The sequence below is a fragment of the Pungitius pungitius genome, chromosome 15, assembly GCF_949316345.1.
Source record: "Pungitius pungitius chromosome 15, fPunPun2.1, whole genome shotgun sequence".
Taxonomy (NCBI): Eukaryota; Metazoa; Chordata; class Actinopteri; order Perciformes; family Gasterosteidae; genus Pungitius; species Pungitius pungitius.
This window is the reverse complement of record NC_084914.1, coordinates 1,417,807-1,437,602: the sequence shown is the minus strand read 5'-3', so window position 1 is coordinate 1,437,602 and position 19,796 is coordinate 1,417,807. Positions and strand designations below refer to the sequence as shown.

Below are 19,796 nucleotides of genomic sequence, written 5' to 3'. Positions count from 1 at the left end.
CTCTGTCAGATGGCGGAGCCCTGGCAGAACCAGCCTTAGAGGAGCGGGGCTTCCCTCCGGACATCCTCATGGAGGAGATGATTCCCACGCTGAAACTAGTCATCAGAGCGGTCAGGTCAGAAGCTTCACATGTGCATTTCACGATAGCGGGTCCACAAGCTGAGTCCAACAGACACAGCATTGAGCTGCTGTCCATGAAAACTTGGGCTCTTAAAAAATTAAAGTCAAGTAAATGTAATCAGTTCTTGTATGAGAACTTGTGTCACTAAAAGGCAACCTGCCAATAGAAAAAAGCCTGGTGGTCAGAGAGCCTGGAGGTTTGTTGCAGGAGGACATCTCCTATAGGCCTCGCCGTTGACACAATGCAGGAATTCAATCTTGTGTGAGGGCCTATGAGATGAGTGATTAACGCTGTGAAAGAACCGCTTCCTTCCACACCATTATATTGGGGTCTGAATGGGTCTGAATGGGATGCTCGGGCTTGGCAAGGTTTCAGTTTCAGGACTTCTGCCCAACCCCGAAGCCCCTGAAGCCCCTGAAGCCCCCGAAGCCGCAGCCGTCTCTGGGAATAGAAGTGTTCAAGTTGGCTCAAAGTGGGACAAAAGAGGCTCAAGGGCTGGTGTGGTTGGCTCAAAGACGTGGTTTAATCCAGCATAAATTCCTTTGTTTTGTGTTCATGTTTCCCCTTTTCATCATCATTAAAAGTGTTTGTGGACTCCTTTTGTGTCCTTTTTTAGTCATAAATGTCTTGTTTGTCTTCATTTTGGGTCTCTTCATAGTCGGTATTTGTTTCTTCTCATGAGATTTTGCACAGGGTTACAAGACTTGAACCATTGGAGTTTTATGGCTCCCTGGTTCTAATACCTCTCAGTTAAACTTAGTTCTCTGGATACTGTCACAGACCATGGATGACACCAGGCCAGCTTTGTTTGAACGTATATTATCGCATAAAGAGTGCCATTGCTTTTCAAGCTTGATAAAAAAACGGATTTTGTCTTTGTCTTGAAGGATCATGCAATTCCTCTTGAACAAGAAGCGGTTTAAGGAAACCTTGAGGCCTTACGATGTGAAGGACGTGATCGAGCAGTACTCTGCCGGACACCTGGACATGCTCTGTAGAATCAAATACCTCCAGACAAGGTCAGCAGCAACCTGCAGATGTTTGAGTGAAGCAGAAGTACCTTCCTCCAGCTCATCCTGTTTCTCTTCCTTTAAGGATTGACATGATTCTCGCCCCTGGACCCCTCCTCACCCCCAAACAAAAGAAAACTCCCAAAACGCCCTTTAACTACCCGACCAATCAGTCGCCCAGGTACAGTCACTCCAGTATTAATAGATTACACAATGTTAAGGGAAAAGTAGTAGTGGTAGTTGTTTTCCCTGCATTGACGAATACAACAACGAGTAATTCCTGGCTGCATCTTCTCTGTGTTGCTGCTTTCATGTCGTACGTCACACTTTGTGCTTTTCTGTAAAGAGTTCAAACAAAAATTGGTAGTCTTGATCTCACATGTCTGTGCAGTCTACTCAGTGTCCCTGTGTTCCAGGCACGAGTCCTACCTGGCCAAAGCCACCTCCCTTCCAGATGTGGAAGACCTGAGCATGATGGGGAGATTTGTCCGAGTGGAGCGACAGGTGAGGAGGAGAAACCCAGAAGACGCCTTGTGAGATCTGCTTCTAACACTGTTTGGAATATCAGCTTAGCAAATTTAGGCTAAAAGCAAAGTTGACAATGCTGAATGACGAATAAAACACAACATGACTCATCTTTGTAAACCCTCTGTGGGACTACGTGATGGGTGGAGTTCCTAAAACAACACGTGCAAAAGAGACCTGAAGCTGTCCATCATCTGGTGTTTGTGTCTCTGTCTCAGGTGGAGGACATGGAGAAGAAATTGGACTTCCTGGTGGACATGCACATCCAGCACAGCGAGCACCTGCAGGTGGACTCTGCTGGCGCCGCCCACATGACCCTGGAGGCCTGCCACCCGACGGGCGGCGGTGACATTCGACGGGTTTTCTTCAACTACGGCGAGTCGTTCCCGCACCTGTCGTACCAGACGCCCGTCGGCAAGGTGAGCCCGTACCCCGGAAGAGGGAGGGGCCATCCACCCCCGCCGCCACTGCTCCACCAGCGCCACCCTCCGGCCGCCGTGCCCACCTACGCCGAGCGCCCCACCGTGTTGCCCATCAGCTCCCTGCAGGACTTGTCAGCGGGGCCGGGCAGGACCACAGGGGGGCGGGGGGGCGACTCGCCGCTCTCTATGCTGTCGGTGAACCACGAGGAGCTGGAGCGCTCGCTGAGCGGGTTCAGTATCTCTGGGGAGCGGGATGAAGCTGGGGACCTGTTCACCGGGGGCGGGGGGGCATCCGGGGACGCCAGCTGGACGAGACCCAAACCGAGCTACCTGGCGGAGGGGGAGACGGACACGGACACGGACCCCTTCACGCCAAGCGGGGGGGCGCTGCCTCTCTCTTCCACGGGGGAGGGGTTTGGGGACGCCGTGTGGAACACGCCGCCTTGAGGGGGAGGGTGCGCACGACCGCACCGAAATCTGAGTTAAGACCTTAAATCCAACCCCCCCTTCTAAACCCAAATCAGCTTGGGTCGAAGCCACACCAATGGACAGAACCAACGCTAGAGAGGGTCGTTGGGGGGGGGGGGGGGGGTCGAACCCGCCTTGATGCTGCGAGGTCGTTGACCTTCTCAGGCCGATCTCCTCGACCGACCGCACAGAGAGCCATGGCACCCAGACTGCCCCCAAAAAAGACACGAACAAGTTTGTAAAAGTGAACCTGTGTACAGCGCACTCTTCACAGAGATTTAGCTCGAATAAGAGCACTAATATACTCACTATATCCACCCTAAAGCTTTATTGCTCAAAGCCAACCGCACTGCATGTAACGCATGCCATCTTTAGTGTAGACTCTGCAACGTTCAGGAACCGGAGAAAGCGATCGAATGGACACGTATACCCGCTATGCCATTTTGTAACACTTATTTTTTATATGAATACATTTTCATGGTTTCTTGCATGGTTTGCATGACGATGCAGCATTCTAGGGGTGAGAACCAAAAGTCTCCTGTGTGTTTGGTGGGTGTGTGAATGTGAGCGAGTGAGTGAGAGAGAGAGAGGGACTCATCAAGGACGAGTTTCAGTTTGTGCTGTAAAACCTGACCGAGGATCTCTTCTGTCCACAATCTCTTTGCATTTCACACCGCTGTGCTCTTGAGTTGTATCTCAACACTTTATGCAGACAACATACAGCTAAAAAAGAAAAAATTCAAGACACTAAATCCCTGCTGCTTTTGCACATGAATTCAGGAATATAACCCTGTAGTTTAAACACATTTCTTCTGCAAAGAATCAATAAATTTAGTATCGTACTCATGTACAGTCACAGTTATGGATGCTTTCTTACAATAAATCCTGCACCGAGCCGTTTTTATTGATTTGTCTGCGTTTTGAACTTTCTGCCAACGCACACATTCTGTCAGTCTGCAGCAACAAGAGCTTCACAGGAGGACCGCAGTAATACTTTAGATACCGAATGTAACACCTGACCACCCTTTATACCTACAGCAGGTCAAAGCACCTTCGGGGTCGGGGGGGGGGCTCCTCAGCAGGAGTCCTGCTGCAGTGAATTTGGTTATTCGTTAGTTTGAGTTAAAGCCAGCGAGGTTATTGAGCCAAAAACAAACAGAACTTTTCCATTTTAGGCCAAATCAACAATCCAAACAGGTCAAACTGTCAATTGTTTAAAACATTTTAAATAGCAAAAAGAAAAACATCAAATGATTCAACTGTATATCTGTGCTTGTATTTATCTTTTAAGATAATGAACTAATAATATTAATCTGAAAAATAAGGAGTCACCACCGTTCTCTACCATAAACATAAACTATTATTTTACTGGTTAAATTCACACAATGTTTCCTTTTTTGTGCAAAAATGACTTTCCGGTCGAAATAAATGACTCAAGAACCATGAACCAAACCGTGTTTCTGTATCTGCTGACTAAATTTAAATGACATCAATACCTTTAAACTTTAACACAGTGCCTTACCAAAGTGCCCACGTTAACATCTAGAAGACAAAAACAATTCCCCCAAATTTACCAAACGTCAGTATTGTTAAATGTTTGTTTCAGCCACGTCGTTGTTTTTTTTACCATTTAAAAACATTAACCCTTTAAGCAATACAAAATTCTGTGTAAATTATTCTTAAAACTGCGATTTGTGTGCGTTCTCCTTATAAAGATGGCTCCTACAACAAAAGACAATCCGGAAATAGAAAAACTTTATCTGAACCGTCCGGATGTGGCAAACTCCACCCGCCTGGCGCTCCCAGCCGGTGAAACAAGCACCCCCCTGTTGCTCTGGCAGACTGAAGCTGTGGGAATCTGATCCAAACGCCTTTTAGCATCATGTGTTCTTCTCGTGGTCTTAGAGTCCAGAATCACACAGGTCCTAAACATGGATGCTGTTGTGTTACGATGCGTTACACAAATTGTCCCCTCGTGGGGACACGCACCACGAAGACGTCTCCCTACGTCCCTTCGTTGTCCTCGGCTCCTTTATTCTTATAGTGTGTGTTTTCATCTTCAGTAAAATGCTGCTTCGTAGCTTCGTTCCTCGAGGTCCATTTCCTGAGCCATGTGACTTGTGGCCTCCTCCTTCTTACCTTCTTATCGGATCAGCGCCACAGCAGCATCGCACATTACGGTTCAATTCCAACATGATTTGTTGAATAAATTGTCTTCCAAAACTTGACTTGACATGTTGACAAGAAAAAAAATATTTAGCAATTTATTTCTATGAACCTGAAGTTATTCTCAATGAATTCGTTAAAAAAAGCACAAATGTTTTTATGTTCGCCACCGACTCCTAAAATGTTTTTTCTCACATCAAAAAACCTGAAAATGGAGTAAAATCCATTATTTATTTTTAAATAACAAACTTAATTGATTTTTACAAAAATCCCATTTTGAATTGTTGTCTCTTTTTGCAGCGCACAAACCACTGAAGTGCTAGCATTACTTTTTATAGTGTTAATGCTTCCATTTTATTAGTTTTTCTATCCTCTTGTTTTGGGAAAGAAATGACTTTTTATGTGTTATGATGCTCGAATTCACACTGAATTATTTTGAAGGTTTTGTATATTTTTTAAATTCTTCCTCAAAATTACAACCGTAAACTTCTTAAATACTTTTTAAGACGACCCTTCCTGCTCAAAGGAGCCGAGAATCCCCCAAAGTTTCTCTTTGTTTTTTCATTTGAATCATGGAGTGATTTTCTGAGCTCGGGTTCCAGCACGTGACGATAATTCTGAGTGTTGTAGTTCACACGGAACCTACATGTGTGACGAGAGGACAGGAGCACTTTGATGGGGGGGAGCATGCTGTCGTCATGGCGACGTTTTAGAGATTGCTGCGAATGATTTGTGCCTTTTTACAGTTTTCAGTGTTTTTGCACCACTAGTCGGGCTTTTCTCTTTCCAGCTGTCAGAAGGCAGCGCAGAGCTGGTTTCCGTGGCGACGGCTTGATGCACACGGTAACGACGGGCCGTCCGACCTGGTCCCCGTGCCGACTAACCAATGAGAGCGCAGGGGCGAAAGGCGGAGGAGGTTTGGTGCGTTTTCCGTGTTTTGGGCTAGGCTAAGCTAGGCTAAGCTAGGCTAAGCTAGGCTAGGTTGGCTGGTAGATGTTTCTTTGAGATGCACAGGAGGACAAACAGAAGATGTCATTTATCTGTAAGAGACTCACTGATAGTGAACAACACGTGGTTGTGAATCTCTGCACGTTCCTCAGGTCGGCTTCATCTCACACCACGAATACAGCACCTCTTTTATTCTGAAAGTTCCTAAAGTCACTAAAGAGAAGCTAAAGCCATCATGGTGGCAGCGTGGTGTGTGGAGTCCGTGCATGATCGGTTTCTCCTTCCATCATCCGTCAAACGTTTGAGTCCAAATTCTGAATAATATTCTGAAAAGAAGTATATTCATAGTTCTCCATTGAATAAAGTGTTTAATAGAAATAGAAACCAGGCGAATGGGGTTAACTTGTATTCATGTGTTCATGTTGGAAGGCCATTTCTTTTGTCATCATCATAAATGTGATGTGGTGTCATGTTTTCCTTTGTGGATAAAGAAGCAGAAGAGAGCGACTTGTGCCAAAAGCTATAAGTGAAGATCCTGTTTAACAATAACTACCCATAAGATACTGAAACATGAGCCTGCAGCACAGCGACAGACAGCACAGCTTTTTACAGGAAGTCATGAAGGAAACAGGAGAACAGAAGCATGTTGAAGATCTGCTGCTTTTAACTGAAAATGTCTCAGCTTTGTGTTGATTGACAGCAGCTTTCTGTGGTCTTAGGTTTCATTTAAAGGACAGTTGGACAAACTCAAACTAGTGGCCTTCAGAGCTCTGCTTTATTTTTATTTTTTTTCATTCTAGTTTGAAGAAAAAAATGACTCACCATTTCTTATCTGTACTCGACCACTTTGAATATTTGATCTCATGATATAATATGCAAATGTATTCATACTTGATTTTTTTAATTTGTTGTCTTTTCAATCGCAGTTATTAATAAAGTATTCAATTGAAACATGTGACTGTGATCTGTATGACGCACAATGACTTGTTTTTATCAGACCACAAAACTACTGTAAGAGGAGGAAAGATATGAATGAAACAGCTGCTCACAACACAGGGGACAGCGGGGACACGGGGAAAAGCAGGGACACAGGGGACAGTGGGGACACAGGGGGCAGCGGGGACACGGGGGGGACACAGGGCGCAACAGGGACACGAGGGAAAGCAGGGACACGGGGGGCAGCGGGGACACGGGGGGCAGTGGGGACACGGGGGGAAGCGGGGACACGGGGGGCAGTGGGGACACGGGGGGAAGCGGGGACACGAGGGAAAGCAGGGACACGGGGGGCAGCGGGGACACGGGGGGCAGCGGGGACACGGGGGGCAGCGGGGGGCAGCAGGGACACGGGGCCCAGCGGAGACACCCCGTAGTAGTGGGGACCCCCGATCAGGTAACAGCGGCAGGTTCAGCGGGTTCAGAGACACTTCTGGTCCAATCATGGTGTGCGAGCGCTTCATGTCCTCAGAAACCAGGTGCCTTTGCCCCGCCCCCACAACCTTTGATTGACAGGTGGAGTGAGCTAAGTACAAGCAGAAACACCCCGGAAGTGGATCCTCTTGTGAGGAGTCAGCGGTGGTGTTTCTTGCAGTGGAGCTGGTCAGGGATCAGTGCCTGCAGTGGGGGGGTTTGGAGGGGGAGGGGGGGGGGTTACACAGAGCTGCTCAGTGAGCTGCCAACATGCTGCCAGCCCCTGGTGTCCCGGGAGGGGAGGGGGCGGTGGGGGTGTCGGGCGTATAGGTGTGTGTGAGCTGTGGTGCTGCACAGTCTACCGGAGGGTCCGAGGAGCTGGTGAGTCGCAGCGTTCACAATGTGATGATGTTCTTGGAAGGTCTCACAGTCTCTTTACTACTTATTCCTTCTTCACGAAGACATGGATGTTTTCTCATTTAAATGTTGACGATGTGATGCAGTTTATAAACAACAACAAGCTGAAACGTGACCACGGAAATATCAGGAAATGATTTTAACTTTTTCATGCACTTGATTTTTAGATTTAGTCTATTTTTGAGTGGAAAGTATCGTTGATTCCTCCTAAATGTCTCTTCTAATACAGTTTATCAAGTAGTTCAGCTCTGCATGTGTCCGTGACTTTTCTCCCCCTGGGGGGGTCGAGGCGTCTGACCCTCTCTGATTGAGGAATAATAATCGTCTTCACCTCGGCCTCCAGGGACCCCGGGATCCACTGGTTCCACTGGTGAGCAGTGAAACCCCCATGACATCATCGTGACATCATCGGGGAGAGCTCAGGAAGAGAGAGGAAATGTCCTTTCGGGCGGGGGCCTCGATGGCGGCCCGTGTGTCCCCCAGGCTCCGCCGGCTCCTCGGCGACGTCGTGGCGGATTCCCAGAGGGCACCGCGGCGGCCTCGCCTGCGTCCCGCCGTGGGCGTCTGCACGGTGGTGCTGCTGGTCCTCTTCAGCCAAGGTGGGTCGGACCTGCTCAAAAAGAAATGCTGAAAAACTGAACCTTTTTAAAGACAATTTGTTTGTTGCCACTTTTCACACAATGTAACAACCTTTTAGTGAAGAATGTTTTATGTCTTTTTTTGTCTCTCAGCCCTGAGAGACGGACGGCGAGACGGGAGACACAGAAGAGACGTCCTGGACTCCACAGGTCTTCCTCTTGTCTTCATCGTCATCATACAAGTTGTTATTGATGTGATGTGAGGATCCTCTTCAGGGAGCCCGGGTTGCGTTAGTGTCTTACACCGCGGGGACGTAATGGTTTGAGGACGTCTCCCCGTCCAACGGACACATTCTGCTGATGCGGACAATTCTCAAACCGGAGATTAAAACCAGGTTAAGCTGCCATTGACTTTGCTGTCTGCTTTTATTTCCCAGAAACCCCAGCGGAGCACATCGACCCGGCTGCCATCGACCTCACCTCCCTGGTCAATACTCTGGTGAACACGAGCCAATCGGGTACGTCGTCATGACATCACTCCTGCGGGGATCGATCCGGAAGTTGTAGATCTCTTGTGAAGTCGTGATTGAACTTTCAGGGCTTTTTTTCTTTTGGAGGCGGAATTGATCACTTTGGACGCCAGCTTCGAAGTTTTAGTAAACGTGTATTTACGCCGCGAGGCCTCGTTAAAACGATCAATCCAACATGGACCCACGTGGCCAGAGGCCTCCTGAGGTAACGTTGTGTCCTCCGGTCCATCCTCCAGGCTCCCGGCAGCTCTTCTCCCTCCTCAGCGTGACGTCCTACAGCTCTCTGGCTCTGCATAAGCTCACCCTGCTGGTCTACAACAGTAAGTACCACAGTAATAATAATACTACTCTGTATACACAGTACAACAGGAGAAACATGATACCAGAGGTTTGTGACGAGTCGCTGGAGTCAGCAGCGCCTCCCGGTGGTCTGGAGGTGTAGCGTAATAGTGTAATATCTCATGCTCATTTAGCTTCTGATGTGTCGACGAGGTCCAAGACCCGATGAGCTGTGCAACAAGTCAAAAGTTTAAAGAATAAATGTGTTAAGTGCAGTCTGCTGAGACCTGAATGTGGACACGGGTCTAGAATTGTTCTTGTTCTTCTTCCTGGTCTGTATGTTCCTGAATAAAAAACAGCAATAAACCTTTTAGTTAACTCGACCCTAGAGGCCGTTAAGGCTGCTTGAAGGTCTTCTTCTGCCTTTAATGAGGTCAGAGAGCAGAGCTGTAATCGTCTCTGCACCTTTTTACAGTTTCAAGCATTAGAAGCCTGGAGAGCAACAAGTTCAGGAGAAGGTTCTGCTACTGTGTCACCAACGAGACCAACGACCTCACAGGTGAGCTCGTCTCTGGGTGTCATGTGACTTTACGCAGTTCAGTATTTCAGTGAAATCCCCCCCCCCCCCTTGCAGACTTCACGGCCATCCTGCTGGACGTGATGGGAAACTCCACCAGTTACTTTCAAGAGCTTTTTAAATCTGCCTCCATATTATCAGGTGAACTTTCCTCTCGTTTCATATTGTTTGTGTGTGTATAAATGTGTAGAAGCATGTGCATGTGTATACGTACGTGCATGCGTATTTGCATGCCTGTGGATATTTATGTGTGTAAACAGAGTGTGTTTTGTGCTTGTGTGTCTCAGTAAGCCAGAGGAACCATTCGGACTGTATCTACATCTGTGTGATGGCAGGTAAGACGGGTGAGTAGAGCTCTGCAGGGTGCAGGTCAGGGTGCAGGTCAGGGTGCAGGTTAGGGTCCAGGTCAGGTTCCTGTCTCGTAGAGGGGGCCAGGCTCGTGGGGTGTCCTGCTGTTTGAGATTAGTGAGGACGAGCTTAGATTGGTGTCATAAAGAAGTAAAACATGTTTCTTTACCTCTTGTGGGTCTCGATCTGAAATCTGCATGATTGAAATCAGCTAAAACTATTTTAACTGCAACAAGTCACAGAAAGTATTGAAACCGACGCAAAGCAAAGACAAACATGTAAATAGTGTGTGTGTGTGTGTGAATGTGTGTGTCTGTGTGTGTTTCTATGTGTGTGTCCTGCAGGCAGAGAGGTGCCCGGGCTGTGGGAGGTGGGCTCCATCACACCGCTCTTCAACCAGACCATCGTGGAGGGACCCCACAGAGGTTTTCCTTTAGCCTCCCTCCCCACCTCTCTCTGGTCTTGTGGTCTTTGAGGACCAATGGTCTTGTGGTCTTTGAAGACCAATGGTGTTGTGGTCTTTGAGGACCACATGGTGGCAGTGTCGGCTCGGTGTAGGAGACAAATGTTTGAACTCAGGTCTAAACCAGCCGAGCCAACAACATGATGAATAAGTGGACTCATTTCTACAGTAATACATTCATTAATGATTGGAAGTCCAGTTTAATTTAACGATCAGCTCATTAAAAATAGCATAACTGGTGATGCTTCTGTGACATTTAAATGGCTGCAGATGTTTTCTATCATCACTCAGACATTAATTCAAGTCATTTTTCTTTTTTTCTTTATTGGTTAAGGACAGTGGAAATAAATAAAAATAATAATTTGTCACAAAGTCACCCAAACAAGAATATGAGATTAAAATTCTCCATCATTTATGACTTTCGGCACTGAGTCTTATGAAACAACAACATGGGGGATGATTATGTTAAATCCAAACTGGAATAGAGACACGATGCTTGTGAGACGCTAGGAGCACGAGGAGTAACGCCTTCCACAGGTCCCTCTTCTGCTCCCCAACCTTTCTTCTCTCCTCTCCAGTAGGCAACGTGTCCTCCTTCAGGCTCCCCGTCAGTGAGTAGAAAAAAGAGGAAAAGACCTGTGTTGAACTTCAGGAGGCTTGGAGAGCCTCTCACATCTTCTCACATCTATTTGTAACCCAGGATGGATCGAGCTGCCCTCCAATGGGACTCAAACATCACCGTCTGGGATGAGCTCCAGCCGAGTGCACTTCACCGCACACGGTGGGTCTGAGGGGGCTTCTGAGGGGTCTCCTCTTATGGAAGCTGTGAACAGGAATGAGCTCCTGCTTTATTCCTGCTATTGAATGTTAAACATATGTGTGGTGTTATTAGCAAGGTTTCATAAATTTCACATAACCTGAAGCTTCACATCTGATGTTATTTGAGCACATAGAATACTTCTGCTCATGAACATGTTGTAGAGCTAGAACTACCATTAGTAACAGTAAAGTATGAAATCCATCATCACCATGTCTTCAAATGACTTGTGTTGTTCCTCCAAAGATGGAGGGATCAGTTAATTCATTAGCTTTTCTTTCTCACTTCCTCTTTGCCTCCTTTGTGCTTCATCAGTTTCACCAGCTGCTCCGTCAGAGAAAGAAAAGACCAGCGACCAGCAGCCAGCGACCTTCACGCCTCGAGGTCAAACCACGGCATCAACACCACAGAGAGCTACGGGAGAAGGGGCCATCTCTCAGACAATCACAGCAACCCCACCCACCTCCACACTGAGGGTCACCACTGCCTCTGAAGCTGCAGCCCTAACCCAGGATGGGTTCACATCAACCACAATAAGAGCTCCATCAACCATAAAAGGGGCTCCATCAATAACTGAAGAAACCCCACCAACCACATCAACCACATCAGGAGCTCCATCAATAACCGTAGGACATCCACCAACCAAATCAACCACAACAGGAGCTCCATCAATAACTGTAGAACCTCCTCCAGCCACATCAACCATATCCGGAGCTCCATCAATAACTGAAGAACCTCCACCATCCAAATCAACCATATCCGGAGCTCCGTCAATAACTGAACAACCTCCACGAGCCATATCAACCATAGAGGGAGCTCCATCAACAACTGTAGGAGTTCCATCTACCACATCTACAAAAGTAACGACTCCATCAACCACAGAAGACGCTTCATCAGTACGAGCTCCACCAACCACAGATGGAGTTTTGTCTACCAAAGTACAAACTCCACCTCTCACAGACAGAGCTTCACCATCCACAGTCGGAGCTCCACCAACGACAGTGGGAGCTCCACCGACCACAGATGGCGCTCCTCCTACCACAATGCCCACTCCACCAACCACAGTACCAGGCCCATCATCCACAGATAGAGCTCCATCTACCACAAGACGAGCTCCAACAACGACAGACGGTGCTCCACTTACCATAGTACAAGCTGCACCTACCATAGAGAGAGCTCCATCTACAACAGTACAAGCTACAGCCACCATAGATGGAGCTCCATCTACCACAATACGAGCTCCATCTACCAAACTTCCAGCTCCATCTACCACAGTACAAGCTACAGCCACCATAGATGGAGCTCCATCTACCACAGTACCAGCTACATCTGCCATAGAGAGAGCTACATCTACCACACTTCCAGCTCCATCAACCATAGAGAGAGCTCCATCTACCACAGTACGAGCACCATCTACCATAGAGAGAGCTCCATCTACCACAGTACCAGATCCATTTACCATAGAGAGAGCTCCATCTACTACAGTACCAGCTCCATCTACCATAGAGAGAGCTCCATCTACTTCAGTACCAGCCACATCTACCATAGAGAAAGCTCCATCTACTACAGTACCAGCTCCATCTAGCATAGAGAGAGCTCCATCTACCACAGTAACAGCTCCATCTACCACACTTCCAGCTCGATCAAACATAGAGAGAGCATCATCTACCACAGTACCAGCTCCATCAACCATAGAGAGAGCTCCATCTACTACAGTACCAGCTCCATCTACCATAGAGAGAGCTCCATCTACTACAGTACCAGCTCCATCTACCATAGAGAGAGCTCCATCTACTACAGCACCAGCCACATCTACCATAGAGAGAGCTCCATCTACCACAGTACCAGCTCCATCTACCATAGAGAAAGCTCCATCTACTACAGTACCAGCTCCATCTACCATAGAGAGAGCTCCAGCTACCACAGTACCACCTCCATCAACCATAGAGAGAGCTCCATCTACTACAGTACCAGCTCCATCTACCATAGAGAGAGCTCCAGCTACCACAGTACCAGCTCTATCTACCATAGAGAGAGCTCCATCTACTACAGCACCAGCCACATCTACCATAGAGAGAGCTCCATCTACCACAGTACCAGCTCCATCTACCATAGAGAGAGCTCCATCTACTACAGCACCAGCCACATCTACCATAGAGAGAGCTCCATCTACCACAGTACCAGCTCCATCTACCATAGAGAGAGCTCCATCTACCACAGTACCAGCTCCATCTACCACAGTACCAGATCCATCTACCATAGAGAAAGCTCCATCTACTACAGTACCAGCTCCATCTACCATAGAGAGAGCTCCATCTACTACAGTACCAGCTCCATCTACCACAGTACCAGCTACATCTACCACAGTACCAGCTCAATCTACCACAGTACCAGCTACATCTACCACAGAGAGAGCTCCATCTACCACAGTACCAGCTACATCTACCACACTACCAGCTCCATCTACCACAGAACCAGCCACATCTACCACAGTACCAGCTCCATCTACCACAGTACCAGCTCCATCTACCACAGAACCAGCTCCATCTACCACAGAGAGAGCTCCATCTACTACAGTACCAGCTCCATCTACCACAGTACCAGCTACATCTACCACAGTACCAGCTCCATCTACCACAGTACCAGCTACATCTACCACAGAACCAGCTACATCTACCACAGTACCAGCTCCATCTACCACAGTACCAGCTCCATCTACCACAGAACCAGCTCCATCTACCACAGAGAGAGCTCCATCTACTACAGTACCAGCTCCATCTACCACAGTACCAGCTCCATCTACCACAGTACCAGCTACATCTACCACAGAGAGAGCTCCAGCTACCACAGTACCATCCACATCTACCATAGAGAGAGCTCCATCTACCACAGTACCAGATCCATCTACAATAGAGAGAGCTCCATCTACTACAGTACCAGCTCCATCTACCATAGAGAGAGCTCCATCAACCACAGTACCAGCTCCATCTACGATAGAGAGAGCTCCATCTACTACAGTAACAGCTCCATCTACCATAGAGAGAGCTCCATCTACCACAGTAACAGCTCCATCTACCACAGTACCAGGTCCATCTACCATAGAGAGAGCTCCATCTACTACAGTACCACCTCCATTTACCACAGTACCAGCACAATCTACCACAGTACCAGCTCCATCTACCACAGAGAGAGCTCCATCTACTACAGTACCAGCTCCATCTATCACAGTACCAGCTCCATCTACCACAGAGAGAGCTCCATCTACTACAGTACCAGCTCCATCTATCACAGTACCAGCTCCATCTACCATAGAGAGAGCTCCAGCTACCACAGTACCACCTCCATCAACCATAGACAGAGCTCCATCTACCACAGTACCAGCTCCATCTACGATAGAGAGAGCTCCATCTACTACAGTAACAGCTCCATCTACCATAGAGAGAGCTCCATCTACCACAGTAACAGCTCCATCTACCATAGAGAGAGCTCCATCTACCACAGTACCAGGTCCATCTACCATAGAGAGAGCTCCATCTACTACAGTACCACCTCCATTTACCACAGTACCAGCACAATCTACCACAGTACCAGCTCCATCTACCACAGAGAGAGCTCCATCTACTACAGTACCAGCTCCATCTATCACAGTACCAGCTCCATCTACCACAGAGAGAGCTCCATCTACTACAGTACCAGCTCCATCTATCACAGTACCAGCTCCATCTACCATAGAGAGAGCTCCAGCTACCACAGTACCACCTCCATCAACCATAGACAGAGCTCCATCTACCACAGTACCAGCTCCATCTACGATAGAGAGAGCTCCATCTACTACAGTACCAGCTCAATCTACCATAGAGACAGTTCCATCTACCACAGTACAAGCTCCATCTACCATAGAGACAGCTCCATCTACCATAGAGAGATCTACATCTACCACAGTACTAGCTACATCTACCATAGAGAGAGCTCCATCTATCACAGTACTAGCTACATCTACCATAGAGAGAGCTCCATCTATCACAGTACCAACCACATCTACCATAGAGAGAGCTCCATCTACTACAGGCACAACCCAACTGGCCACAGCTTCAACAGAACCCAAATCACCAGTTTTTAGTCCGACCCAGTTAATCACATCTACACACCAGAAAAGTACAACCACCCACAGATCTTCTTCTACAGTTCGTCACACGAGACCTTCCCCCGACCTTCCCTCAGCTGACGCTATGGTGGATGGAAGGACTAAAGGATCTCCAAGCAGGATCACTACACCCAGCAAGTCTGGCGCGACACAAAAACCAGGTAAATACACAAAAGTTGAAACACCCAATCTGTGCGTTGGTGTTGCATATGAAGGTCAACTGGAAGTATGTGAGGAATATAATATGTTAATTTCCAACTAAACGATTTGACCCTGAACGAATAGTTTAGAGACTGGAGAAACGTCCGTCTGCTGCTTCAGCACTCGGACACTTCAGAGCAGTGGTCCATGGATAGAAACAGATGAAGGTCACTCACGGAGTTACCTTTAGCCGGTGGTCCCTCACAGGGAGTCTTCATGCATCGGTCAGCCTAAGCTCTGTTTGTGTACATGTTTGTATGAACGCCAGCAGACATTTGCTTCATATTAAATGATGCATTTCATTTGTGAAATATCTAAACCAACAAATGATGTTACCTTCTGATCATCTGCTATCAGTAAGGCTCTAATCTAAACAATGCAGATTCATAATAGAAGACCTGCGGCCTGCTGTAATTACATCAAATAAAAGTGAACCCACAAAACGGATCATAGAGAACGTGACCCAAATATCGACGATTGATAGGTGTGACTGTTACTACTTCTACTTTACTACAAGCTCAATAGTCCTATATGACCTTGAAGGGAAGAAAAGAGACCGTTTGAAAGACGTTCAAGCGCAGGTTGACATATTTCCCACGGATACTATGTGGAGGAGCTTTGGTCACATCAGATGCATTCACTGTCATTCCTGGATATTCAATATCTGCGTGTGTGTGTGTGTGTGCATGGGAAGGAGAGAGGGAGCCGTTCAGGAGGCTAAGATAGTCACTATGGTAACGCAGAATCCCCCCCCCCCCCTTTTGTGTGAAAGCTTTGATGGTTTTAAGCCGTGAATGTCTGGCGTCGTTATCCTTTGGCGGGAAAAGAGACTCGTGGTTCATAATCAACGAGATCAGATGATTCTGAAGCAGGAATCCTTGATGCTTTTGAAAAGGAGACTATTGAGTAGATCTCGTTTGATCCATAATTCATAGACGAGACCGAGTATGTCACAATATTCTTTCATTACATCTATAATAATAATACATTTGATGTATACACACTGTGCTTCAGCAGTTCTCAGGTTTCTCACAGACTCAATGATGAGTCATTTCATTTTGCTTTGCTTGAAGTCAACAAAGGGGAAACAAATACCCACAATGCTCCCTGATCCCAAACAAAGTCATATAACGCCCTCTTGTTTACGTTCGATTGATCTGCAAAATCATCCAAAAAATAAAACGTTGAAAAATTGAATTCAGACAGTGTTTCCAAAAATATTTCAAATATGAACCAAGACGGAGCAGAAACGTGCACAATGGAACCACCAATCAAATCTTGTTTTGCCCAATTTGTTTTGTTGCACTTCTCATTGATTTCTTATGTAATAATACAAAGATCTTTCTTCAGTGAGAGAGAATTTACAAAAAGATCAAAATGCTCTCAGATCAATCCTCATAAAAGTAAACGTAACAATTTGAGCTCTTGCATCTTCGTCTGAATGTAAAAGACTGTTAACATTAATAAGCTGCCACTGAGGAAACAGTTTAACATTCACATCAAAACCACCAGGGGGCGTTAACGTCTCACTGCGGTGCCCCCCCAACCCCACCCCAACCCCCCCTCTTCTGCCTAGCAACAGACAGAAGGCCGCCGTCGTTTGTCACCAAGGAATTAGGGTGGAGTGAAAATGATCGTCTGTGGCGACACACACACATGCACACACACACACACACACACACACACACACACATGCACACACACACACACACACACATGCACACACACACGCACACACACATGCACACACACACACACACACACATACACACAGCTGGCTGCAGGAGAAACGCAGCACACGATGCTCTCCATCTAAATGAATGGATCAAACCCCCATGAAAAAAAGTGTCCTGATGAACTGATGAACTGTTCAAGCTTCTAGTTCATGATTCATATCAAAGCACCTTTACCTTTGACCCAACCTCCTCCTCCTCCTCCTCCTCCTGCTCCTCCTCCTCCAATCAAAGACGAGGTTTTCCTCTTCTCTTCTCTGGATCCACAATGAGAAAACATTGTTATGATTAAAGGCATCATTGTGATGGGGATTTAAGCAGTGAGACAGACAGGGAGAGGGGACGGGGGACGGGGGACGGGGGACGGGGGACGAGGGACGAGGGACGGGGGACGGGAGGGGGACGGGGGGGTTTAACATCTCCAAATCCCCACCTTCAGAGATGAGTTATTGGCTCTGTGTCCATCATTCTCTTATTAATGACTCTGGCTCTGTCTGTTGAGAGGTTGTCCGTGGAGGAGGCCCGAGCTGACCGACACCTCCTCCACCTCCTCCACCTCCACAGTCAGCGCTCACAAGCTGCAGCCCTGCGTCCTGGAGCTCTGCAAGTTCTTCTCTCAGTGCCTCTGCAGACCCTCGGGCCACAGGACGCGCATGAAAAGGTTTCTCCTGCTCCTTTGTAGATATCTGAAGAGGTGGAGAAGATGGAGGAAGGAGTTCATGTTAACAAATTAATTCCCAAGACAATACATGATTTTAAAAACTCATTTTTGAGACTTCTTTTGGACCCAAAAATGCCCAAACAATCTTCATCTCTTTGAGAGAACAACGGCCGTCCTCTTCTGATGAGCTAACTGAGATCTTCTCATCCATCAGGTACTGCGAGGACAGCCACCTGTGGTACGAGGAGCACACGCTGGAGGTGTGCCGGCGGGTCCGCAGAGTCTCCTTCTCCAGAAGTAAATCTGCTGTTGGTCATGTGGTCCTGGTTAGCTGCTGGTAGATGCTGCAGGTGTTGTTAGAAAGGTGGACGGCGTGTTTGGGATCTTCGGGGCTTGCTGGTCTTCTGGGTTACCTTTTAGGTGACCTTTGACCCCGGGGTTATTCAGCGATGATCTCATTAGACCGAAGGAGCTGTCTCCGGTGACCTGCTGGTGACCCTCCTCTCCTCCTCCTCAGATCTGAAGCAGAGATGCCTGACGAAGATGTGCAGCAAACTGTGACGGAGGAGAAACAAGGAGCTCTTCATCGCCACAGGACGTGGACCTTCTGCAGCGTGTGGAGGACACATGAATGTGGACTGTTCAGCGTGAATGTTGTGTAATCTGAGCAGTGATGTGATGCTAGTTTTTAGGGCCAAAGACGACCAGATGTTCCATGAATATTATTTTTATTATTACATGAAATATTTATGTAAAATATAACAAACTTCTCAAATCAACAGAAGGTTTTGTTGGAATAAAAAAGGGGAAAAAGTTGTTTTCAGTTTAATAAAAGTCTGGCTAATTTTCCCAGCTGCCCCGGCTCCATGTCTCTCTGCTGGTTTATATATAACCCCCCGGGGTGGGGGGGGGGTGGGGGGGTTATATATATATGAGTGTTCGGATGCTCACTCGGGTTCTTCTAAGAGTCTGGATCTTCTGAATGAAGCATTTTAAGTCCTCTGGGACTAAGGAGACAGCTGAGATGTCGCCGTCTCAGATTTCTGAAAACGCCAAAACTTTGTGGTGTTTTGATAACTAAATGAACTCTTAAAAAGTACAGCAGGCTTCTTCTCTCTGACGTATTCAACGCGAGGCCCGTGCATGTGCATGTGCATGTGCATGTGTATGTGCATGTGCATGTGCATGTGCATGTGTATGTGCATGTGTATGTGCACGTGCATGTGCACGCTGACGAGATTCTGGGGGCTCATTAAGAGACAAACGATACCAAACTGATCCGACATTTTGACACAAACATCTGTACCGCCCCCCCTCCTTCCCCTCCCTCCCTCCCCCAATGCACCTGTTCCACACAATGACCCACTACCACCCCCCCCCCCCCCCCCCACCTCGACCTGCCATTAAAGCCACAGCTCATTGATCTGAAGCCCCGGGAGCATCAGATAAGACCAGGTCGAGTCCTGGGGTCACACATCCGACCCCCCCGCAGCATAAAGAGGACTCTGTGGACCCCCCCCTCCTCCGTTAAAGCATGAAATACCTGCGCAGCCACCAAAGCTACGATAAGCTGCTGCTCAGGTGTCACCGGGCGGCCAATCAGACGACAGCTGGAGGGTGGACTGAAGAGCTTTGTGAGTCGGAGTCAACAATTTATCTTCATTCCAGGAGGAGATCACAGCGTCAGGTACGAGGCTTCTTTTGCTGAAGGATTTCTGATTGAGGGGCAAGTGGACGCCTGAGGTCCCTCAGGTCCCTCAGGTCTCTCACCTTCTCTCACCTTCTCTCACCTTCTCTCAGCTTCTCTCACCTTCTCTCAGCTTCTCTCACCTTCTCTCACCTTCTCTCACCTTCTCTCACCTTCTCTCAGCTTCTCTCACCTTCTCTCACCTTCTCTCACCTTCTCTCAGCTTCCTCAGGTGTGATGTGTGAGAGGACTGGACTGTATAGAAGTTGGCGTAGTCGTCATCTTTCATTGGTT

General features: G+C 47.6%; 2 protein-coding genes across 2 annotated transcripts in view; both read left to right on the top strand.

The window, feature by feature from the left end:
- kcnq3 (potassium voltage-gated channel, KQT-like subfamily, member 3) overlaps window positions 1-6,615 on the top strand; it is a 38,151-nt gene extending 31,536 nt beyond the window's left edge. The window contains exons 13-17 of the mRNA XM_037457925.2: window positions 10-115; window positions 1,009-1,140; window positions 1,217-1,312; window positions 1,548-1,635; window positions 1,875-6,615. Of these exons, the coding sequence (XP_037313822.1) occupies window positions 10-115; window positions 1,009-1,140; window positions 1,217-1,312; window positions 1,548-1,635; window positions 1,875-2,525 (1,073 nt within the window). The 3' untranslated portion in view covers window positions 2,526-6,615. The remainder of the gene's footprint in view (window positions 1-9; window positions 116-1,008; window positions 1,141-1,216; window positions 1,313-1,547; window positions 1,636-1,874) is intronic.
- A 1,283-nt stretch (window positions 6,616-7,898) lies between these two features.
- On the top strand, window positions 7,899-18,532 carry LOC119209523 (HERV-H LTR-associating protein 1). Its single transcript, XM_062557830.1, has 16 exons — window positions 7,899-8,083; window positions 8,216-8,272; window positions 8,500-8,580; window positions 8,829-8,912; window positions 9,347-9,430; window positions 9,506-9,589; window positions 9,736-9,792; window positions 10,141-10,221; window positions 10,838-10,870; window positions 10,960-11,040; window positions 11,392-11,593; window positions 12,037-12,140; window positions 15,019-15,381; window positions 17,659-17,815; window positions 18,030-18,112; window positions 18,333-18,532. The coding sequence occupies exons 1-16, from the start codon at window positions 7,921-7,923 to the stop codon at window positions 18,374-18,376; spliced, it is 1,758 nt and encodes a 585-aa protein (XP_062413814.1). The 5' UTR covers window positions 7,899-7,920; the 3' UTR covers window positions 18,377-18,532.
- Window positions 18,533-19,796: the final 1,264 nt, after the last annotated feature.